The sequence below is a fragment of the Mandrillus leucophaeus genome, unplaced genomic scaffold (genome assembly GCF_000951045.1).
Source record: "Mandrillus leucophaeus isolate KB7577 unplaced genomic scaffold, Mleu.le_1.0 Scaffold5, whole genome shotgun sequence".
NCBI lineage: Eukaryota > Metazoa > Chordata > Mammalia > Primates > Cercopithecidae > Mandrillus > Mandrillus leucophaeus.
In genome coordinates, this window is record NW_012105364.1 from 1,839,847 (window position 1) to 1,863,067 (window position 23,221).

At 38.6% G+C, this 23,221-nt stretch overlaps 1 protein-coding gene across 4 annotated transcripts in view; it reads left to right on the top strand.

The window, feature by feature from the left end:
* CHCHD3 (coiled-coil-helix-coiled-coil-helix domain containing 3) overlaps window positions 1–23,221 on the top strand; it is a 296,929-nt gene that overhangs the window by 226,666 nt on the left and 47,042 nt on the right. For all 4 annotated transcript variants that reach the window (XM_011995834.1, XM_011995833.1, XM_011995831.1 and 1 more), the window contains one exon: window positions 17,333–17,403. In XM_011995834.1, the coding sequence (XP_011851224.1) occupies window positions 17,333–17,403 (71 nt within the window). The remainder of the gene's footprint in view (window positions 1–17,332; window positions 17,404–23,221) is intronic.

A 23,221-nucleotide genomic window follows, 5' to 3' on the forward strand; every position in this document is an offset into this window, starting at 1 on the left:
TTTTTTTTTTTTTAACAAATATGACACATTCTGGCGTATTTCAGTACCACATGAATGAATTGCTTTTCTGCAGTTGAGGGGTAAAACTTTTAGGTAGAGTTTAATGCAAGAAAATGCTAATGAGCCACCAAATAGAAGCCGGACACAAGCAATACTGCAGGGCTCTTAGTGTACTTGGTAGCATATGAAATACACCTTAGAGACTCGGGAGTCCTGCACACTGCCTTCTAAGGGAGAGCCATTATACCTGAAAGCTAAGACTTTTCAATGTGCCTCTATTCACATGCATATTTCTCTGCCAAGTCTTTCAAAAAGGCCTTTCCTTTGAAATACAAAAAGATAAACACATCTTTGAAGTAGATCGGTGATCCCTTTGCCACTTTTGAGCTTTCTCCAATTCATATCTGAGATTTTTAACCCTTAAGACCGACTTTTCTATTCACCTGCATAACTTTATGTGTGTTGTTAGCACTAGAGAAAACCGTGTCACAATTATCACTAACATCTCAGTTTGTGCTAAAATTGATGAAAAGAAATTGAACTTCAGATATGTGTATCATCTGCATTGGGTCTTCTTTTTCTTGGGTATTGTGGTTTGGTTAAGAAATAAATATAAACCCTCTATGGTCAACAAAAGGCATGACTTAGTCAAGTACTCTGTAGGGTACCATCTACTGTGTGTTGAAGGAGCTCTAATATTTTAAACCTCAAGACCTGAGGCCTTCTAGCTCTGGACTTAAGGACTGATTTATTTCTGGTGCTTAATACCTCATTGAACACCAGCAAATCTGTGACCTTGTTTAAACATACCATTCCTAGTAGGTAAACTAAAGATAGTGGCCCCTAATTTACTTCCTTCTTGGCTGGTTTTTGTCATAAAATCAAATGATATGAACATAGGAAATAATCGATTCCTAACAATATTTGCTTTCGGACAGTCCAAGACTCCAGCTTTCCTATGCTTTCAACTCTTACCCTGATAGAATTGTGTTCCCTTGTATAGGAGCAATCTCCAACACCTCCCTTCTTTCCAGAGACTTTTGAATATGAATGTTATAATACATCTCAGTAGATCATAGGCACTGGAATCACATAACTAAATTTTTAAAAAAATCTAATTCGGGTCCTAGGACCTTACTCTGTAGGAGTTACATTCAGTAAATACTTGAGTGAATAAAAAATGAACATTGACCCACTTAACAAATGGCAGAAGAATTTCAGAGATACCAATAATAAATAGGACTTTACCTTCATAATTTAAAATTGGTTTGTCCCCCAACCCCCTTTTAAAAATTAATCCCCACTCTCTCATCTGTATTGACCTTGTGGTTGCGTAGGTTTGTACTGTGCCTACAGTATAAACTGTACAAACGAAATGGTAGATTTTTGTTTCTACTTTTTTGTTCTAGAGGGAAAGTTGGTACAGTTCGGAAAACCATAAGAAACTGTTGTGTAACTGTCCTTATTCTTATATCTATTCACCAAGGGCTAAAAAAAAAACTTAAACATTTCTTCTCTCCTTTTTTCTCTTGGGGAAAGGGGGAAAAAACAAACCAAACTCTAAGCAGCCCTATCATTCCATTATGTGAATAATCTACTTACTTTAGCTATTTCCTGTGGCTAAATACTTGTTTTTCATTTTTCAGTATGATAAACTCCACAATGAACAAATTTTAAGCTACATTTTTATATACATTCATGATTATTTCACATATTTCCAGACGTGAAGCTTTGAGTCAGAGTACACTCGAAAGGCATTTGAAACATGTTGCCATAAATTGTACCAATTTATACTCTTCCTAGCAAATGATGAGGGAACCCATTTCCTCATTTGCATTTAATGCATCTGTGAAATAAAAGAAAGCAAGTAAGACAGCCAGTTTGATAGGATAAAATAAAATGATTTTACCAATCTTTGTCTTTCAAATTTTTCGAATGCGACTATCAAGGAAATGTATGTGCTAGACACCTGCAGTCTAGCCCTTCCCCGTGCTACTCCCCGATCAGGAGACTTGAAAGAATGGTGTTTTCTGTTAGGTGAAATCTCAGCTTAGAATATAATACAATTCATCCCAGACTTCGGAGAGTGCACAATGCCAGTGATAAAAGTAGGTTCACAATGAGACACTGTCTTGGATGGTAATTCTGTACCCCTTGCCTGCACCAATCCCAAGACTCTCTTCATCGAATATAGATGTTAAGTGTGTGCATTAAAAGAGTGAGATCATAGTTTTTTGTTTTTTGTGTTTTTTTTTTTTTTTTTGAGACAGAATATCGCTGTGTCACCTAGGCTGGAGTGCAGTGGCATGATCTCAGCTCCCTACAACCTCCGCCTCCCGGGTTCAAGTGATTCTCCAGCCTCAGCCTCCTGAGTAGCTGGGATTACAGGCGTGTGCCATCACACCTGGCTAATTTTTGTATTTTTTAGTAGAGACGGGGTTTCGCCATATTGACCAGGATGGTCTCAAACTCCTGACCTCAGGTGATCTGTCCACCCTGGACTCTCATAGTGCTGGGATTACACCGTAGTTCTTAATGAGTAAATCCATCTCACTTATTTGTGTCACCTTTTATATGTCAAAAGGTGACACAGAGAACTTCCTGAGCATAGTGATCCTTTGAGCTTAAGGATGCTTTGCCTTGCGTACACCATCAGAGCACCTCCTCATTAAGGCTTTCACTTGTCACCCTGCAGCGGTCAGTCGGAGTTGTTTCATCTTCTTACTCGCTTAGAGAGGTGTGCACAGTCTGGGATACTGAGCTTGTTTGTGGCACTCGCCCTTTATGAGAGGTGCGTATTTTCTGTGGTGCTGCAAAGATATTACTTCGGAGCAAATACATTTGATTCTGCCGGGATTATAGCTCAGCTGGTGCTGAGGAGCATAGCAAGTATCATGCCTGTGAAAGAGTTCAGAGGTTTGCTCAATCTTCAGGAAAGTTTTTCTTAAGTAGATTTTCTGAATCAGAATGAATTATTTATGTTGGCCTCTATTAGAATGTGTCTGTCTTATCTTGCTAGAGATTTGACGCAATCTTACTTTAAAAAGTCAGGTTCTAGGCAAAAGTGGGAGGAAGGCAAGCTTTGTCTTGGCCTCTCCAGCCTACTCTCTCAGGATTCCTTTCTCCACGAACACTCCTTCCTCACAGGACTCCTTCTGTAGTCTATACACTTAACTTTTGTTCTGGAAAGCATTCTTGTTCCCATCTGTTGGTTATGAGTCTCTATAAGGAAATTAACTGATAATTAGCTGAAGGGTAATAATAACTGGATTCACTCAGTTTCTCTCTCAACCCGGATTCTAAAGAAATAATAATTCAAGGTCTTCTAATTCTTTATGAGAATCTTTAAAATTTGTTTTCTCTGTCCTATGGTTATTTCTATGATTACTATAATCGTATTTTCAGTCAGTAGGATGGACCTTACAAATTTGAGAAACACTAGGTTGGATGACAAAAATACCTCCCTCCCGTGGTGTTGACACTATAATATGGAGCTCTTGAAGACAAGAAAGACAACGAAACTGAAGCTAGTTATCTCTGTGTACTATAATTGGTTAGCTGTTTGGAGCTCTCTGTCCAATAGCCTTTGGAGGTATCTTCAGCCTTTCATTCCTAGGACCTACCTCTGGCCTGGCCCGTATTATTAGCTCTTCAGCAGTAGTGCTTCTTGAATGAATGAATTTTAGGTTGGCTTCTCTGAGGACTGGAAAAGAAGGTGGAATGGTAAGCCAATATCATCCAAATGAGCATCTGTTATAAATCCTTCAGATTATTAATATAAAATTATGAATGAATGCAGGACTAAAGAGCATTGCTGTTAACGGAGCCAGTGTTTGCCTGCTTTGTCTGCAGTAAGGCTGATCCTTTATGACTTTCCTCTTGGCCCACAGTTTTCAAGAGGACTCTGTGTGCGTGTGCTTACACCAGAGCTTGTAGCTGAGCAAGCACAAGAGAGTTTGTTTGTTAGATTTATAGAGTTCCTAGTCATAGGAGATGATATGAGACCAGGAGTAAAATGGAGTGCAAGCCTGAGATGTGTTGGCAATACGAATGTGACACTTTCTGTATAAAGCCATCCAGTGGACGTGCTGTTAAATGTGCATGTGGCATCACCTCGTTGAGCACTTCCCAAGGAAAACTGATGACCTGGAGAGTGACTGTGTCACATCACACAGCCCTTGAGAGAATGGGAGGTTCCTGTGCTGGTTCCATGCAGTAATTTAAGAGTTACTCTAGAGGTCTTGCAAGACATCACGGTAAATTCTTGTGATAACCCTTCTGATAACTGTGAAATTGCTTTGTCTCACCCTTGTAGAGTAAACAATGAGACATACAACCATGTCAAGAGCAGAAAGGTCTCAGGTGTGTAATATAGAAGTCCAAAAGGTGAGTGTAGATGGCTGATACTGCTTTATCACAGGGAGAAGGGCTACAATAATAGAAGGATTTGAGACCTTTTATTGGCATTATTATTAAAAAGAATAATAGAAAAATTAATATCTTATATTTGGGATAAATGAGAAGTCTCAATCTAAGCATGGAAAATAGAGAAAGGATTAGAGTCACTTTCCCAGTAATATTTAGATAACTTTCATGCATGATAAGAATTTACTTAATACCTGCTGGAAATGAAGGCATATTTTTCTAATAAAAATTATACATGCCCAGGCTAAAACCTTAAATTGTTACAGAAGGCTATAAAAGAAAGAAAAGTATCTTCTCACTTTGGTAACAACTGTTCCTTGCAGAACATATCTGGATATGTGAGTGCATGTATTTTTGCTTATCATTTTGTAAAATAAACTATTCAAAGTATTTTGTACCTTTCTGTTTTCTTCTTGGACTTCTTTCCATATCAAAACTAGTAGGTTCCTCTTATTCCTAAAAGGGTCAGAATAAACTTTTACAAGTAGAGAGATGAAGCTTGAATTGTCTGACACAAATAGCTAGAAAAATTTAAAAGAAATTAAATCACAACTAACTTAACTGAATATGAAGGTAGATACTTCAGAGAAATATAGGACTTTAGAGACTCATTACAAAAACCACTTCCTACAAATAAAAAAATTCCACATAGTGATCCAGTAGCACTGTAATTGTTTACTAATTATTTATGTGATTTTTAAATTTATGTCTGGCTCCTTCATGATACCGTAAGTTTCATAAAAGCAGGGCCATTTATCTGTTTGCTCACCATTATATTCCAAATTCTTGGCCCCGTGTCTGGCACAGACCTTTAGTATTAAAAGAATTTAAAAAGTGACAAATAAAAGGAAACTTAGAATGCCAAATGAGTTTTTGGTGCAGTTGTTTATTTTAATTGCCCAGATGAGGAAACTGAGGCATGAGATAATGTAACTAAGGTTATCCTTGTGTAGTGGCAGGGCTGTCAGTGAATCTAGGATTCCTATTCTAATTAGAAAACCAAATCAAAAACAAAAAAAACAAAAACCTGAGACTCTAATTAGTGAAGTTTCTAAAGCTCCTGGAATAAAACTAGAAATGCCAGAAGAAGCTCTGAATAGCTCTGTTTCTTTATATGAGACATAGTAAAGATGGAAAGAAAGGGTAATTATAAAAGCAGTTTATTAATTTTGCCAAGGCACCCAGGAGACAATGGGGTTTTCATGAAATGTGACTTCTCAGAGATGGTAAGATTTGATGCGAGAGTTAAACATGGCTTTGACATTTTTTAATTCTTCCTGTTCTTTGTTGGAAAAGGAGAGAGGCAGAAGGAAATGGAGATTCCTGACAAGTGAAGCATTACTGCAAAGGAGAAAGATGCTTCTAGTGTGTCATTGCATTTGACTTTATTGAAGTTATTCATGAGGTGTACAAAAAGCAAACATCTTAGGGCTTACAGAGGTCTATTCCTGATTACGTTCACCCTGTCTATCATAAAAATAGAATGGCTGACATTAGAAGTAGATTTTTCTCTTGTTTAATAAAAGGCTGGCATGGTGGCTTCAGTGTCATAAGAGCCTCAGGCACCTATTGTTCCACTGCAGCACCCTAACACAGGCCTTTGCTCTTTAAGGTCCGCTTATGTCCCAAGATGGCTGCTGGAGCTCTGGCCATCACATCAACATAACAGGCTGGGAAAAGGCTGAAAAGATCCCCTGTCAGCTTAGATCAGCTCCCTTTAAGCAGCCTACTGGGAAGTCCCATATAACACTTCTGCTTACAGCTCAGCCTCACTGGCAGCAAACTTGGAATATTAGTTTTGTTTACCATATATCTAGCTTAAAACTAGGGTTATCTAAGGAGGAAGGAGAGATTTTAAGATAAACTAGTAAGAGTCTTGTTTCCATAGGGAATCTTAATTTGTCTTGACTGTGGAATGTAATAGGATTTTTGATTCGTTAGAAACTGCTAACTTGGTTATTATTGATTACTGGTGACATGGATTTGAAAAAAATAGGGCTCAGACAAATTATGATTCACTTATCCATATACACAAATGATTATTAGCAGAAATTTAGGGATACACAGGATAAATAACTAGGTTTTCAAGTTCAATGCTTACATAAAACAAATAGCAATGCTGAGTGTTAGATACATGGAGATGCAGTTTGAATTCATCACTTGATGATTGTTCTTCAGGTTCATGTATAGTTGCATAGGTAAATGAATGGAAATCCATGCTCTTTGGATTACCTAGGGAGCCAAGGTTGCTGGCAGGAATGGTATTGTGATGGACAACCTCTGCCTTCCACAAGGAGAAACCAGGCCCTATGCCAAGTACTGAACTTACATAGTCCCACTGATACAGTCATCCTGAAAGATAAAGTCCTCATTTTAGATGTTAAAAAGTGCGACTCAGTTTAAATAACCCAAACCATTCCTTAGTGTACCTTTCAGAAACAGAATACTGGATCTGATATGCTGTGAATCTGAACCGATGTTGGCAATTTGCAAACTATTTAAATTAGCTTTGATTTTTCTGTCTAAGGACAGCATTCTCCTGGGGGTGTTGAGTAAAGACGGAGGGTAGGGGATGAAAGGAGAGAGTTCAGGGAAGTGGACTCAAGGCCATAGGTTTAAGAAGTTTCAGTAATAAAATATTAAGGTTCCAGCTACTCTGTTAGAGGGCTGCTCTTCTTAAACCAAGAATTTCAAATTCCTTCTGCTTTTCTGCCCACCTATAACCGACTTCAGAGTATAGACAAAAGAAAGGCAAAATTCAAACCAGTCATTAGGCTTTCTGATAGAATAAACATTAAAACTTCTAGATAAACTAAATTTGGACTGTTACTGATTAAAAAAAAAAAACAACCATAGCTTTTAAAGTTCTGGTAAAAAATGTAGTTCCATTGCAAAGTCAGTCTCTTGATTCTGTGTAACTCTGTAAAAATAAAGAATGGTTGACAAGTCATGAACTCCTTCTGAACACCTGATGCCACTGAGTAAATAACTGTTTCAGAGCTTCTGTGCCTGGAATTGTATCTGCGCAGCAATTAATGCAGCATTAAATTGGGTCCCCAAGTGCTTAACTCTCACCTTTGGAAAAACATACTTGCCTACATCTAGCTGATTCTGTATCATAGTTCCTGGGCGAGGATTATAACCAAAAGTATGATTAGGACTTTTGAATCTGGCTACTCAACAATGAGAACTGCTCTTATTTGACATTGGTGTTTGTGCACCCTGGACCTTTGTTGGAATTAGCTGTTGGAATTGGAAGTGTCACCTAGAGTGACACTTGTGTTTGCATGTGTTGTAGGAGGAAGAAGAGGCCTACAGATGTTAGCAGTAACTATAGACCAGTTTAGACACAGGACAGTCTCACCTTCAGCCACTTGTTCCTGCCACCATTGACTCGGTGCTGAGGATCTGTGGAGTTGCCACCATCCTTGAATGGACAGGCAGTCATCTTGTTGTTCTTTTCTGGGAAATAGTGTCAAGCCACCAGAATTTAAATTGTACCTCAGCCCTCATGTGTTACATAGTCATGCCCTAATCTCCATATGAAGCATTCTGTAATAGAACTGACAAGAGCCAGTTACATTTTTCTTATGACCTCTTTGATTTGTTCTTTTCATACATGCGACGGGTATGATCATACTAGTTATAATAAAACAGAAGATTCAGAATCTGAGAAAATATTTCACGTATACTGTATGTGTATGTGCATGTTTTCTTTTGATCAAATTTAGAACTTGAAAACAGATACTTTTCAAATCTAGCAATAATGTGTATCTGTGCGTGTGCATTTTAATATATCCTTTTAAAAGTGAGACTTTCTGAAAATGGAAAATGGCAGTGTATCGCACGTTCAAAATCCTGGGCCACGGCCAGCCCAAAGAAACTCGGGAATGATGCCCACTCTTGTTGATTCCCGTTTCCTTCCTTACGGTCTAGAAACTTTGTTCTTGGGGATGAAGATACCAGATGGGTAAATCCCTCCCATCCCCCAAATTAGTTTAAGGGATATTGGAAAGAAATATTGGAATACTTGTATCTAAAATCAACCAGTTTGTTTTGTACTTGATTTTGTACTGTCACCTCAGCTCTCTGTGGCAGGTACAATAAATTTCGCTCAGTAAACACCCATTCCAAATTCTTTCTTCTTCTTTACCCTAGAAGTGAGAAAACAAAAATAATCAATTTCCTAGCCTCCTTTGTAGCTAGGATTCTCAGCCTCCTTTGCATGATATAATTGTAGCCGAAGGGATGGAAGTGCAAATCTCTGGACCTCCCCCTTCCTCCACCCTGAGGGCATGGGCATAATAACTGCAGGTGTAGTAGTACCTTGAACCATGAGGACAGAAGTCAACTGCTCAGGGTGGCTACAAGGGAAGACAGAAGAGTGGGGCCTAGTTATTTGTTGATACACTTGGATAGTTATATCAGCCGTGAGTTTCCCATCCAGATTTCTTATTACACAAGAAAAATAAACCCCTTACTTGTTTAAGCTACTGTTTGGCGCTTCAACTGTTACTGTACTATTATTATAATTGAACGCATCTTAAGTGATACACATTTCCTTTTTGTAGTAGCATTGCAGGCTGAAGTGTTTGTCAATTTGTAGTGGATATAATAAAGGTAGTATTTATTTTCATCCTCATTATAACATCATTTACTTTAGACTTGTCTCTATCCCATCCTGTTTTAAATATGAGCAACAGTTGAAATGCTGTTTAGAATTGCAGGTGTCACTCTTAACATTATTTCTGTGAGTTTGTGTGTCATGTACTTTGCTGAGTGCTCTAGGTATAACAATGAATAGGACAAGATACCTACCCCTAGGGAGCTTGGAGTAGGTGGGGACCACCCAGAAATACATGTTGTTGGTACACTGTGGTAAGTTATAAAAGTCTCTTCTTGGTAAGAACACAGAGAAAGAGCATAATCAGTTAGCTTTTTCTATATAATGAACCGCCACAAACTTAGTGGCTTAAAACAGCTACCATTTTATTCACATCCTGATTCTGCAGGTTACCAATTTGGACTGGTATCAACTGGGCTCACTCCTGCTGAGTTGGCTGAGGTTTGGCTGCTCTAGGCTGTCCTCACCGTAGATAGCGTGTAGTCTCTCTTCCGCTGGCAGGCTAGCCTGGGGTGATTGACATGGCACTGTTCAGGGTTGCAAGAGAGAGGCCCAGGTTTGAAACTGGCACACCATCACTGTTGTCATATTCTGGTGCCCAGAGCAAGACACAAACACAGCCCAGACTGAAGGGGTGGTGAAGTAAACTCCACACGCTCATGATGAAAGAAGCTGTGAAGTCATGTTGCTGGGGGCACGGATATAGGAAAGAGTAAAGCATGGTGGCCATTTTTGCAATCTACCACCGGGTTCTGAGAGAACAGGGGAGGGTATAGCAACAATTTTCTTAAATGATTTCATCTCAGATTTTTAAAATTCAAGATAATAGCATGCCCTTCTTTATTAGTACTGAATAAAAGGTGATACCATCAATCTTCATCAGTTTTGGAATCATCTTTCAGTATTGCCAATTACCTGTTGAACATCAGTTTAAAAAATAACCTATAAGAAAATACCACTTTGAGAAAAGAAAAGTTGCATGCCAGAAAGTGCAGGATTGACATGTGGTTGGACTTTTCTTTAATCTGGCATTTCTTATGGACCACTTTAGGAGATTCTGTTTCTCAAGATGCTCCGTGAGCAAATCAGTTTGAGAATCATGAACAGTAGTTCTCATCCTAGAGATTCACACTGCAGAGTAAAAATCAAGGCCTTGGGAAGTCTTGGCATTGAAGTACTTTCACTGTTTAATGTAGTTAACTGGATTTCATTAGTGATAAGGTCAAATGTTATTGGTTTGATTTTTATTTGGGCTGGTTAGTTAATGCCATAGCTATTAACGCTCCTGACACTGGCCCACTATTGTCTTCATATTTCCCATCCATCTTGAGGAACAGAAAAACAGAACAGGTAAGCAATATGAGCAACATTCACCAATGTCTGGTTAATGGAAGAAAAGGCTTTTGTTTTAAAGATTTAAATTTTTATTAAAATGGCTTTTTAAAAAAACCACCCCACCCATACTATACAGTTTTTTTTTTCCCCCTGTTCAAATAATTTTTAATAATAGTTCCCATTCCTAATCCCTGGTGCTACAAAGAGTTTTACATATATTACCTTATTTAATCCCCAGAGTATCCTATTAGGTAATCATTATTACACTATTCCTGTTTTACAGAGGACAAGTAACTGTTGAGGTTAAGTAACTTACTCAGTTTCACAAGCGTAGGGCCATGATTTGGCCATCTGGCTCCGAAGTCCGTGTTCTTAACTACCGTGCTGTACTGCTAAGAAACGCCCACCTAAGTGCAGAGTTCTGTGGACAACATATACCTATGTTTTACAGGAATCATATTAAAAAGTATGTACAATGGAGCCTTCAGTCTCCCCACACAGTTTGTTGCCTGTGTTTTCAGTAATTGATCCATGGTGCCTTAGATTGGAATGTGTTTTAATACAGAAAATCAAAATACCTATTGTTTCCAGTGATGCCTTGTCTATTAAAATAGGTGACAGAAATATCTTCCAAATATAGAGAATTATATTATTGTTTTAGATATAGTTTACCTCCTAGGAGCTTACTTGGCTTATCTTTGACAAGGATGTGCAAGTCTTTATCAGATGGTTGACAGTGCTAAGACATCTAAGAGGTGCTGTCATTCTACTTTAAATTTATGAGACCTACCTTCTCAAAGAGTCTTGGTGGAAAACATGTTTTATGCTTATATCAAACAATAAGCCTTTCTTATTGAAAGAAATTATTAAAGCACACCTTTGATATTTGAATTAAATCACATTTACCTGCCACAAATTTATATTAACAGTACCATTGGACAAATCATATCAAGTATTTTTTTTTTCTGTTTGTAGGGCCGGACAATATGCAGAGTGAATATGAATGAAGATATTTTTTATTTTAGGCTGTAAAGGACCTTATAGGCACAGAAGTGATATGTTGTTACACACAAAAAAAATGATTATTTATTAGAGACCACCTTGTAAGGTCGTGGACATCTTTCTTTCTCCACTTTTTTTTTTTTTTTTTTTTTGAGACAGGTCTTGCTCCGTCGCCAAGGCTGGAGTGCAGTGGCACAGTCTTGGCTCATTGCAACCTCTGCCTCCTGGGTTCAAGCGATTCTCATACGTCAGCCAGCTGAGTAGCAGGGATTACAGGTACCTGTCACCACACCTGGCTAATTTTTGTATTTTTAGTAGGGATGAGGTCTCACCATGTTATCCAGGCTGGTCTTGAATTCCTGGCCTCAAGTGATCCGCCCACCTTAGCTTCCCAAGGTGTCAGGATTACAGGTGTGAGCCACTGCACCTGGCCCACTTGTTCTTTTTAGTTCTCTTTTTAAGGTCATCTTAACAGGATTTCTTCCCCGCTCCATGTACTATGAGTAATTCTCTTAACAAATTTGGGAGGGAATGTACATATCTTCTTTGGAAATAGGAATGTGATTGTTCCTTATTTGAGCACAGATCATACAGGTCTTACAATTCAGCTATTAGTAAATGATCAGACAAATTGATATATATCCTACTACAAACTGTAGGGTTAACCAAAGAAAACAGTTATAATGATGACATTAAAGTAACAGTCATCTATAAATAATAAACAAGATAGCAGCATGTGCAACCTGTTACCATCTCAAGACAACAGAGATAACAAAAGCAACCTTTCTGAAAATGGTTGTGCTCCTACCTCTCAGTACCCATTCAGGGTAGGAACATTGTGGTGTTGCTAGGCAATGTCTGAAGACAGAGTTCTTGGAGCAGTTTGGGGTCCACCAGTGATCTGCCAGCGACATTGGCAGAATCACTAATTTGGAGTACCTTTGTAAGGATTATAGCTATATTTAATTATGAAAAGTGGTTATTTGCCATCATTCTTCTAAACACGATTTTTTTCACTTTGAATGGCAAGCTAAATACTATGTTATTCTCACATTGTTCTAGAAACCCCGTAGTTTACAAATTTAGTGTGTGTGTTCAGAATCACCCAAGCTGCTTGTAAAAAATGCAGCTTCCTGGCCCCATCCCCAGAGATTCAGGATGTGGCCCAAGACTCTACAGTTTAATAAGCTCCGTAAGTGACTCTGAAGCAGGTGGTCCATAGACCTTGAACCAAGGGCTCACAACAAAAATTAGCTGGGTGTGGTGGACGTGCCCCTGTGATCCCAGGTACTCGAGAGGCTGAGGCAGGAGAATCACTTGAACCTGGGAGGTGGAGGTTGCAGTGAGCCAAGACTGTGCCACTGGACCCCAGCCTGGGCGAAAGAGTAAGATTCCATCTCAAAAAAAAAAGAAAGAAAGAAAGAAATTATTGCACCATCAGAACACTACAGTAATCATTGCTGCAAACAGGACTCACCAGTGGATACCAAAAGGTGATGGACAAAACTTTGAGAAGAAACAGAACATTTGCATAGCCTCGAAGTATCTCCTTGCAAGATATCAATTACAGGAAGGAAAAATGGTAGCTTTGTTGTGGAGAATCCCCACAGACACCACGTTAATCAGGTAATCAAGGTCAACATCAATAAAAATATCTGTTGCCATAAAGTAGCCCCTGAAATCAGGCGGGAGAAGGGCATATTGCTTCTGTAGAATTCTTCCCAGTAGTGCATAAACTCTAACCATGAGAAAACGCCAGATAAGCCCAAATCACGAGCCATTCTACAAAATATCTCACCAGTATTCTTCAGAAGTGTCAAGGTCATAACAGACAAGGAAGACTGAGAAACTGTCACAGATGAGAGGGGTCTAAGGAGCCATGGCAATTAATACAACATGGGATCCAAGATTAGGTCCTGAAACAGAAAAGGAACATTAGTGGGAAAACTGGAAATAGCTGAATTAAGTCTGTAATTCAGTTACTACTATTGTAATATTGTTAAATCATTACTTTTGATAATTGTATCATAATTATCTAAGATGTGGACATAAGGGGAAGCTAGGTGAAGGATATATGGGAATCTTTTGCCTATTTTCTGTAACTTTAAATTTTTTTCACAAAAATGAAGACAGTATATTTGCTTAGTATTGTGTATACCCTGCAACGGTTTAGTATTCAAGAATATGTAAAATCCCCACTTAGCCAACATCTTCAGGATGTACCCACCCTGCCCAATATACTTTTATATTCTAGCCAAATGAAATCTTGTATTGTTAGCCCCTTTGGAGGGAAGTAGGAGTAATACAATTTTTGTCTGTATTATAAAATATTTAATTTTTTTTTTTTTTCTCGAGACGGAGTCTTAATCTGTCACCCAGGCTGGAATGCAATGGCGTGATATCAGCTCACTGCAACCTCCACCTCCTGGGTTCAAGTGATTCGCCTGCCTCAGCTTCCTGAGTAGCTGGGATTACAGGCACGAGACACCACTCCTGGCTAATTTTTTGTATTTTTAGTAGAGACGGGGTTTCACCATGTTGGCCAGGCTGGTCTTGAACTCCTGACCTCGTGATATGCCCGCCTCAGCCTCCCAACGTGCTGGGATTACAGGCATGAGCCACCATGCCCGGCCTATAAAATATTTTAAGGCAATGTAACAACTAGCTGCATGCCCACACCTCTTTTTTAAAAATACAGCAACCCAGCGTAGCCCGTGTTCCCATACTTTGTGGCATCCAGCTCCTTTTGTGCACTTCCACCACACCACATGACTGCTGCCACTCAGAGATCTTCAGTGGAACTTGGTGTTTACTCTTCTTGTTCATTATTTTTCGCTTTTCAAATCTTAGCATAAGGTGCATCCTACCGATCAGATCTACCACTTTTTTGCTCTGCATGTTTGTCTAATTCATTCCTTTACTCTGTAGATTTTCGCTGTACAAATACTGAGTATTTATCCATTGTCTCACTGGAAAACAATGAGTGTTTTTTGTTGGGTTGGTTGTTTTTTTGTGTGTGCTTTTTTTGTTTTTTTGTTTTGTTTTGTTTTTTTGAATAGGTTCTGTTCATTTGTAAAAGTGTCTTCTGAAGCCAAAGGAGATCTCTACTCTTTCTGAACTCCAGTAGCACTTATCTATGACTTCTAACTCGGCATTTGTGACTTTCCATGATAATAATTGTTCTTTTCTCCCATGTTAGATGGAAAGTTTCTTGAGGGTCTGATTCCCAAAGATAGGTGTTATTAGCATAATAAGAATTTAATTTTCTTTCACGAATAAGCAAATACTTAATAAATTAAACACTGTCTACACATAGATCTTGAGAATACTTGTGTTTATTCCCTTGGTTGTTACATGATATTACCTCTTGGGGACTTTTCTTTGTTGGAAGGATTTTATGCAATATGGGAAACTGGTCACTGAGGTGGAAGTATGCAGCAATAAATAAAGCCTAAAGCTTTAATTTGAGAATTATGTGCTAAGTTTTCAAGCAACACAGGTACTAGGTTGTGCGCGCGCGCGCGCGCGCGTGTGTGTGTGTGTGTGTGTGTGTTTTAACATCCTATAGGAAAGTTGACAAAATTAGTAATAATTTTACCTGCATTTGTCATGGCAAAGCAGAGAGGAACTGACTAATTTGTATTATGGCTTTTGTGCACATTCTTAATAAAATGTGTAATATTTACCATTTAGAATTTTTACCATTTAGAATCTATACCTAGAATGGAATTACCCTAATTATTTTCCTCCAGAATTATTTCATTCAGATGTTGATGTTACTCTGTGAAAACATTTAACAGATTTCACAGCTCTCTTGCCTATCTTATTTGATTTCTTCAACAGCTTTGGCAGAAATAAGCAGGGCTAATATTATCATCCATACTCGACGGGTTACACTGGAAGGGAAGCTGGGGGAGATTAAAGACTCCCTCAGGGTCACAGAACAGAACCAGAAACCAGATCTTTCAACTTAGTCCTGTCTCTGTCCAGATATTACAGTTCCAGTGCTTAAAGTAAGCAAAAGTATTAATTAAGATATTATTGCTTAGCCAGCATTTTAATAGATAGTTCAGTAACATGATACCCACTCAACATTTCGTTAGAGTAATTTGGGAGTTTCTCATCTTTAGTGAGAGTAACTATTGTTAGTGATTAGTAACTGCCTTTTTGCTACATTCTTTGATAGAAGAGTTCAAAGGAAAGATTACGCTGAACATTGCAAAAGCGTGTGTTGTGACTGGTGTGTATTTTAAAGGGAAGAAAATCTTACAAGTGAAACAGATAGGAAGGTGTGACATAATGTTAAGTATCTGAGATGACAAATGGTTTTTTGATAGCTTGAGACCTACAGAGGAATTAAAACCTCTCGGCATATAGACAAGTGCAGTTGATCACTCAAATTGCAATTTTATAAAATGCAGCAGCAGTACACTTAGAATATTGTCTTCATGTCAGAAATGCACCTTTGTGCTTGAAAATGATAAAAAATTACAATCGATCCTTACAACTGTTCTGTTCATCTTTATTGATCAGGTGCAAGAAAGATAAATCGTAGCCCAAATAAGATTATAGTAAATGTTAGCATCGTAGGGGACTATAGGTTGATAGAAAGCCATTCATCATCTCAAATGGTGACCTGTCCATGGCTCTAGCCACCCTGAGTCTGCTGTCTAATCACATACCTATTGATTTTATCTACATCCAAGAATCCTGGATGTGACTGTCATTGGACAACCTAGATTGTTAAATGCAAAGGGGTCGCTGGTGTGAAGAGGATTTCACTTTCATTTTTTCACCAACCAACAATGATTTATTAAAAAATAAATGATCCCAAGCCATGCATGTGAAACCTGAGTGATTAGAGAATGAAAGGTGCACAATAGACCACTGTATTGTGGTGGTGTTTTTGTTGTTGTTTTTTAATGCAGTGCATTTTGCAGGATATTTCATTGAGTCTCAAGGCTCATGGGGTCATTTAGGCCACCTCCTGCAATAAGACCAGTTTCAGTGTAGCTAGTCTGAATGGATAAATTTTGCTGCCCTAGGAAAGGCATTACTTTGCCACTGCATCTTGGTTTATGTTCTTTATATGTCCATTCATGTTAATAGTGGAAACATTTTTTGTTATTAAAATTATCTCAATCTACCCCCTTGTTCCTACTGATTAGTTATAAATGTTGCTGTTCTTGTGGTCATGTGGAAATGATAGAACAACTTAAACTCCATAAAGAAAACTTTTTTTTTTTCTTTTTTTGAGACGGAGTTTTGCTCTTGTTGCCCAGACTGGAGTGCAATGGCTCCATCTCTGCTCATCGCATCCTCCACCTCCCAGGTTCAAGTGATTCTCCTGCCTCAACCTCCTGATTAGCTGGAATTACAGGCATGCGCCACCGGTTTCTCCATATTGGTCAGGCTGGTCTCGAACTCCTGACCTCAAGTGATCCGCCCAACTCGGCTTACCAGAGTGCTGGGATTAGAGGTGTGAGCCATACATACCATCTTGATGACAAAAATATTGTGTAGAAAGAAATGATCTTTAATATCCTAGTAGGAACACCAGTGGAATAATAGGCAAATACGAATATGTGTGAATTTCAGTTTTTGATCTCAGGCATCCTTTGATCTTACAAGGGTAGATTCCAAATAATGGCGATCTAAAGAATCTTTCCAGAATGTTAGAAATTTTCTCCAGAGGATCAAATGATAAGGAATCGTAACTGTGAAAGTTTACTCTGTAATTATAATTGGTATGTACCAACAACTCTACTGTTATTTAAACAAGTAGCTTTCCATGTGTTTTATAATTATCTATGCCACCTTTACAAGAAAGCCTTCTACTGCTTGAGTGGCTAAAACAAGGTTTTATGTATTTTTTGAAGTTATAAATCTTCCACACGTTTTATCATCTTGGATAGTGAAACCTTTGCTATCAATCTTTGTCCACAGAGCTCGGAGTTCTACAAAGTCACCACTGAACAGTATCAGAAAGCTGCTGAAGAGGTGGAAGCAAAGTTCAAGTAAGTTTTTAATGGTATTGTAATTATTTACTGTTCTTAACAAGATGAAAGCACAATTTTAGTGCTTTTTACACAGGACATAGTTTGTTATATAGCACTCTAGAATACTTGGAAGAGTTTGGGGGTGGTTGACAGGGGGTCATGTTATCTGCTAAACTGGAATTCAGATGCCGAGAAAAAGGCATTTGATGAAAGCTTGCTGCAAATCAATGTATTTTATGAACTAGGGGGAAATCGAAATTAATGGTAATAGAATTTTCATTTGTAATAATATATAAAATAGAATGCCCTTGATTATGGAGGTCATGTTAAATTGCTACTCTACTAAGGGAAACATAGAAACCATTCACTTTTGTATAATAAAATGATGGGCATGTCCCGATTTGGGTATCTGCCTTTCTCATGGTTAGGCTGTTTTCATTTCTTCACATGTACCTTGAAAGCCTTTAAATCATAGACTTTACCTGGCCCTTGATTAAGAAGGTGATGTTAAATTGCTACCTCTCTTAATCCTTGGAGTGTTTAAATGAATGTTCTGTAATTGATGGATCAAAGTGTCCGTGACCCATAGCCTTGTACTTCCCCTTTGCTGCCAGTTCTAACATTAGGTAAGAAGACATCATTCAGAATTTTTCTAAGTATATAAATAGTCCTATTGTGTAACCCCTATTAGTAGCACATGTGCAAATTAGTGAAGCAAAAAAAGTTGTTGTGACAGCTTTAGTTGAAAGATTGCATCGGGCTCTGACCTCCTTCCTTGCACATGTTTACAAGCATTTGATAAAATGATTAAACCCTAAGGTGGAATTACTACTTTCTGCTACAGTACAATTTGTATGGTAATGGATATTAGTGTTACTGTAATGTGGATTCAAATAAAATTTTTTTTAAATTGAAGATGGTTTGAGGTTTATTTAAAGAGCCAAAACCCTTCAGCCTTCCTTAGTGAATTATCTCTTTGGAGGCAGCAGAGAGAGACCTTCTAAGGATGGGCCACAAGTCTCACTATGAAAGATTAACGCGAGATCTTAAGAGTTTAGACATATTAATAGAACTGGGTATAGATTTTTTTAAGTTACTCTACATATCTTATTTTAAGTTAGGTGTTTATTTTTCTCCCTAATGATATAGTGACTTTTTTTTTTAAAGTAGTAAACTTTTTTTTGTCTCTATACCATGAGAACCTTTGAGTTGGCTCCCCGAGTATTTCTTTATTCTAAGACAATAGCTATAAAAACAACTAAATTTAGGATATGTTAGGGATCAATTTTGACTAGAGTGATCTGTGAAGTTTTCATAAAGAAGATGATTTTTTAGTTGAGCCTTTAAGAAGAGTATTGAGTAGGTGGACGGGAAAGACATTCAGAAGGAAGACTATGCTCTATAATTGGCGGGTGACAAAGCAGTGGCTTGAATCAGAGAGACTTGCGCAAGATAAAGCTGGAAAGGTCAGTGGGTCATTAGCTGCTGGGCTGTGAAGTTTGGTCTTCATTGAGCAATGAGTCATGGGAAGATGTTTGACCAGATGAGTGCTCTGATCTCTGGGCTCCCAAAGGAAAAGTAACCTGACAGTGGATGTGGGGTTTAGTTGGAGGTATGAAAAATAAGAACTCGAAGAATGAGATAAGGCACGGTGGCTCACACCTGTAATCCCAGCACTTTGGGAGGCTGAGGCAGGACGATCGTGACCAGCCTGGTCAACATAGTGAGACCCTATATCTACAAAAGAAAAACTTAAAAATTAGCCAGTTGTGGGGGCATGTACAAAACTTAAAAATTAGCCAGTTGTGGGGGCATGTACTTGTGGTCGCAGCTATTGGAGAGGCTAAGGTGGAGGATGGCTTGAACCCAGGACTGCAGTGAGCTATGATTGTGCCATTGCACTCCAGTCACAGAGCGAGACTATGTCTTAGAAAAAGAAAAAAAAAAATCAGATGGGAAGTCTCTACAAGTGCAAGAGAAAAAAGAAGTTGTTGAAAGTTTAGACATGGCGCCAGGCCTGATGGCTCACGTCTGTAATCCCAGCACTTTGGGAGGCCAAGGCAGGCAGATCACTTGAGGCCAAGAGTTCAAAATCAGCCTAGGCAATGTGTCAGAACTCCATCTCTACTAAAAATAGAAAAATGAGCTGGGCATGGTGGTGCATGCCTGTAATCCCAGCTACTGAGGTAGCTAAGGCTAAGGCAGGAGAATCGCTTGAATCCGGGAGGCAAAGGTTGCAGTGAGCCGAGATCATGCCATTGCATTCTAGCCTGGGCAACAGAGCAAGACTATCTCAAAAAAAAAAAAAAACAAGATTAGACATGAATTAGTGATTGGTTGGTGTATTAGTTTGCCAGAACTGCAAAGTACCACAGACCGGGTGGCCTAAATAACAGAAATGTATTTTCTCACAGTTCTGGAGGCTAAAAGTCTGAGGTCAAGGTGACGCCAGGGCTGGTTGCTTCTAGGCCTCTCTCCTTGGCTTATAGGTGACCATTTGCTCCCTGTGTCTTGACACAATCTTTCCTCTTGTGTCTACATGCTAATCTTCTTTTCTTACGAGAATCCAGTCATATTAGACTAAAACCCTCCCTTGTGACCTCACTACAATTTAATTACCTCCTCAAAGCCCCTCACCCCAAATACAGTCACATTCTGAAATACTGAACAGTGGACTTAGGAATTTTCAGGGCACACAGTTCATCCCCTAACATTTAGATAAAAGGGGCAAAAGAACCAGAATTATGAGGTTAGCAGATTGGAAAATCAGTGGAGAGTGGATTTCATAGAAAAAGATAGTTCTGGTTTTAGATGGAAAAATATCTGTCCTGAAGTTCTGCCCAGCTGCTGTGTCATTTAGCCTGAGCTAGGCTTGGGGAGCGAGAGGCCACGGGAAGCACAAAATTGACATCATGATGGCTGACCTCCTGCAGGTCAGCAGGGCCCTGTAAGTTAGGCTTTGTTTTAAACAGAACCTCAACAGCATCATTTTGTCTTACCTATTAAATATTATTCAAGAATAATTAATAATCTGGCCAAACTGTGTAGTAAGGAATTGGCCTTGGCCAAAGAGAAGTCTGGATTTTGTACCAAGCTCCTGGGAAATTATAAATCCTTGGAATTTCCTAAGTGATAGAAATTGTTATTCTCAGCCAGGCATGGTGGCTCATGCCTGTAATCCCAGCACTTAGGCCGAGGCGGGCAGATTGCTTGAGCCCAGGAGTTTGAGACCAGCCTGTCCAACATGGTGAATCTCTGTCTTTACAAAAAAAAATACAAAAATTAACCAGGCGTGGTGGTGCATGCCTGTAGTCCCCAGCTACTCTGGAGGCTGAGGTGGGAGGATCACCTGAGCCTAGGAGGCAAAGGTTATAGTGAGCCAAGATGGTAGCACTGCCTTCCAGCCTGGGCAACACAGGGAGACCCTGTCTCAAAAAAAAAAAAAAAAAAAGAGAGAGAGAGAAAAAAAAAAAAGAAATTGCTATTCTTGCTGGGCCCCTTGGACCATGTGGTATCAGCTCAGCCTCTGAGGGGGTGAGTTTATCATGTGGATCATCAGTCAGTCAAGCTGTTTAATGAAGCTCCAATAAAACTCTGAACAGTGCTGCTCAGGTGAGCTTTCCTGGTTGACTGGACTCCATGGGCACTGTCACACATTGCTCTCAGGAGAGCAGCAGGTCCTAAGGACATTGGAAGCTTTGCATTTGGAACCCACCCCCCACCCCATCCCCACCCCAAGTGCAGTCCTATGCATCTCTTCCTTTGGCTGATTTTCTGTATCATTGCCCTATAGTAAACCATAACTGAGTTTAACAGCTTACATTGAGTTCTGAGTTCTTTCAGTGAATTATTGAACCATTGAATTTTGGGTGGTTTGGACCCCCTCTGCCTCCTGCAAACTTGGTGTTGATGTGTCCGAAGTGAGAGCAATCTTGGGGACTGTACCCTTGGATTTTTGCAGTTTGACTAACTCCAATGCACACAAAACCTAGGTTTTTAACACACTGTGAAGAAATTTTAATAGCTCGTTTTTTAGAGAGTAGCTTTCATTGTACCATTTTTTTCTCCCAGCTACTTCCTGCTAGACTGAGCTTCCTAGAATGTTGTATTTTGATTTGCAGTGAGTTCATTAGCTTCACACCTAGGAAGCTATAGTACATTGGATATAGGAGATGCTTGCCATCTTTGAAGGCACAGAGATTACTTAGTAGACTGCTATTTCTTTTTAGAAATTTGGCCATCTCAGATAATCAGGACTTTTGTAAGACAATATATAATATTTGCATTGCATGACAGGGGTTTTTCGCCTGGTCAGATTTTTTTCACTGGCTCCTATCTGTATGACCAGCTTAGCCACCTGTAAGCATCACCTTGAAGAGTTCTCTCTTGAACCTGTACCTGAACTCAACAGTTCCTCTTAGGCAACAAGTTCTAAAGGACTTTGAGGAGAATTTAGTTAATTGTATCTGATGAAAGTAGGATTCATTTGTGTGCATCTTGGTTACAGGAGATAGAAGCTTTTTAAAATGCAGTGTTAAGGGCAGTATTCTATACCTGATCGGGGTCATACAAATCACTGTAAAGAGAAAGGAAGCTAAGAGCATTTGAAGCTGCCCAAGACTAACACCAGTCCATTGATGCAACCTACCAGGATAGCTAATGGAATTATTTTAGGGATGCTTAAAATATTAGCTCATATTTCAGCCCCTCAATTAATAGTTTTGGCAGTAAAATACTTTAAGAATTAATGGATTGTTTTCTCCTACTTTATCCACACATCATTCATTCATAGAGCCTCTGTGTGACAAGCCAAGCTCTGAATACACAACTAAGAAAACAGGCCAGGATCTTTCTACTAGCGTGAAACTCAGAGTTCATCAGAGAAAAACAAAAGGAAGACAAACTTTTTAAATGATGATCTTTTTAAAAATCCAAAGTTAGTTCTCTTCTGTTGGGGTGATTACATTCCTAATGCATATCAAGTTGTTAGAAATATTATTTACCATGATTTCAGTGGGAACTAAGGGATTTGAAGATAATTTGGGCTATTTATTTTTCCACAATAGATTTAAAATTTTAGCTCTGAAACCTAAATCACTGAGCAAATCCAGCATTCTTTTTACATGTAGCCTTAATTCAAAAGGAATACCTTCTCTTTTCTCAATCCAACTAAAACAGTAATTGTCAACACTTCATGTCACATTTTATAACAACTTAGGTGGTAGTTTCTATTATATGGTGCTGGTAATATGTTATAGCTAATCCTAATGCAAATTATATTTTATATTAATCCCTATGCTGTACCTCATAGGTAATTAATTAAACAAAATATTATTTTAATAATGTTACATGTGTAGTTCTTAACACGGGTCTAGCCCAAAGTAATAAATACTACATTTGATTATGATATAAAAAGTTACAAAACTCTGTGCCCTCGGAGAAATTTCTGTATTTGTTTTTAAACAAATTGTAGATGATGCTAAACCTCTAGCACATTAGACGGAGTTCTTACCCTTAGGGAACTCATACTGTAGCCAGGATGACCAGCACATAAAGCACTCATGATAGAATAGCATGTAAGAGAAGCCTCTCAGCCTCCTGTTTCTTGGTCAATGTCAGAATCAGATCTCTGTGGCTGCATTGGAGCTGATATGCCACACGTATAGAAAGAAGATGTTACCAGAGTGTTCATGCATGTGAATTGTTTTTAAAATAGAAAAGTAAATATCAAGTAAATGTAAAGCAAATTTCAAAGACATGTTAAGTATTTTAAAGGCAATATGTGCATCATAAAGACAATGTAATAGTAAACAAATGAAAAGCATTTAAAAAACAG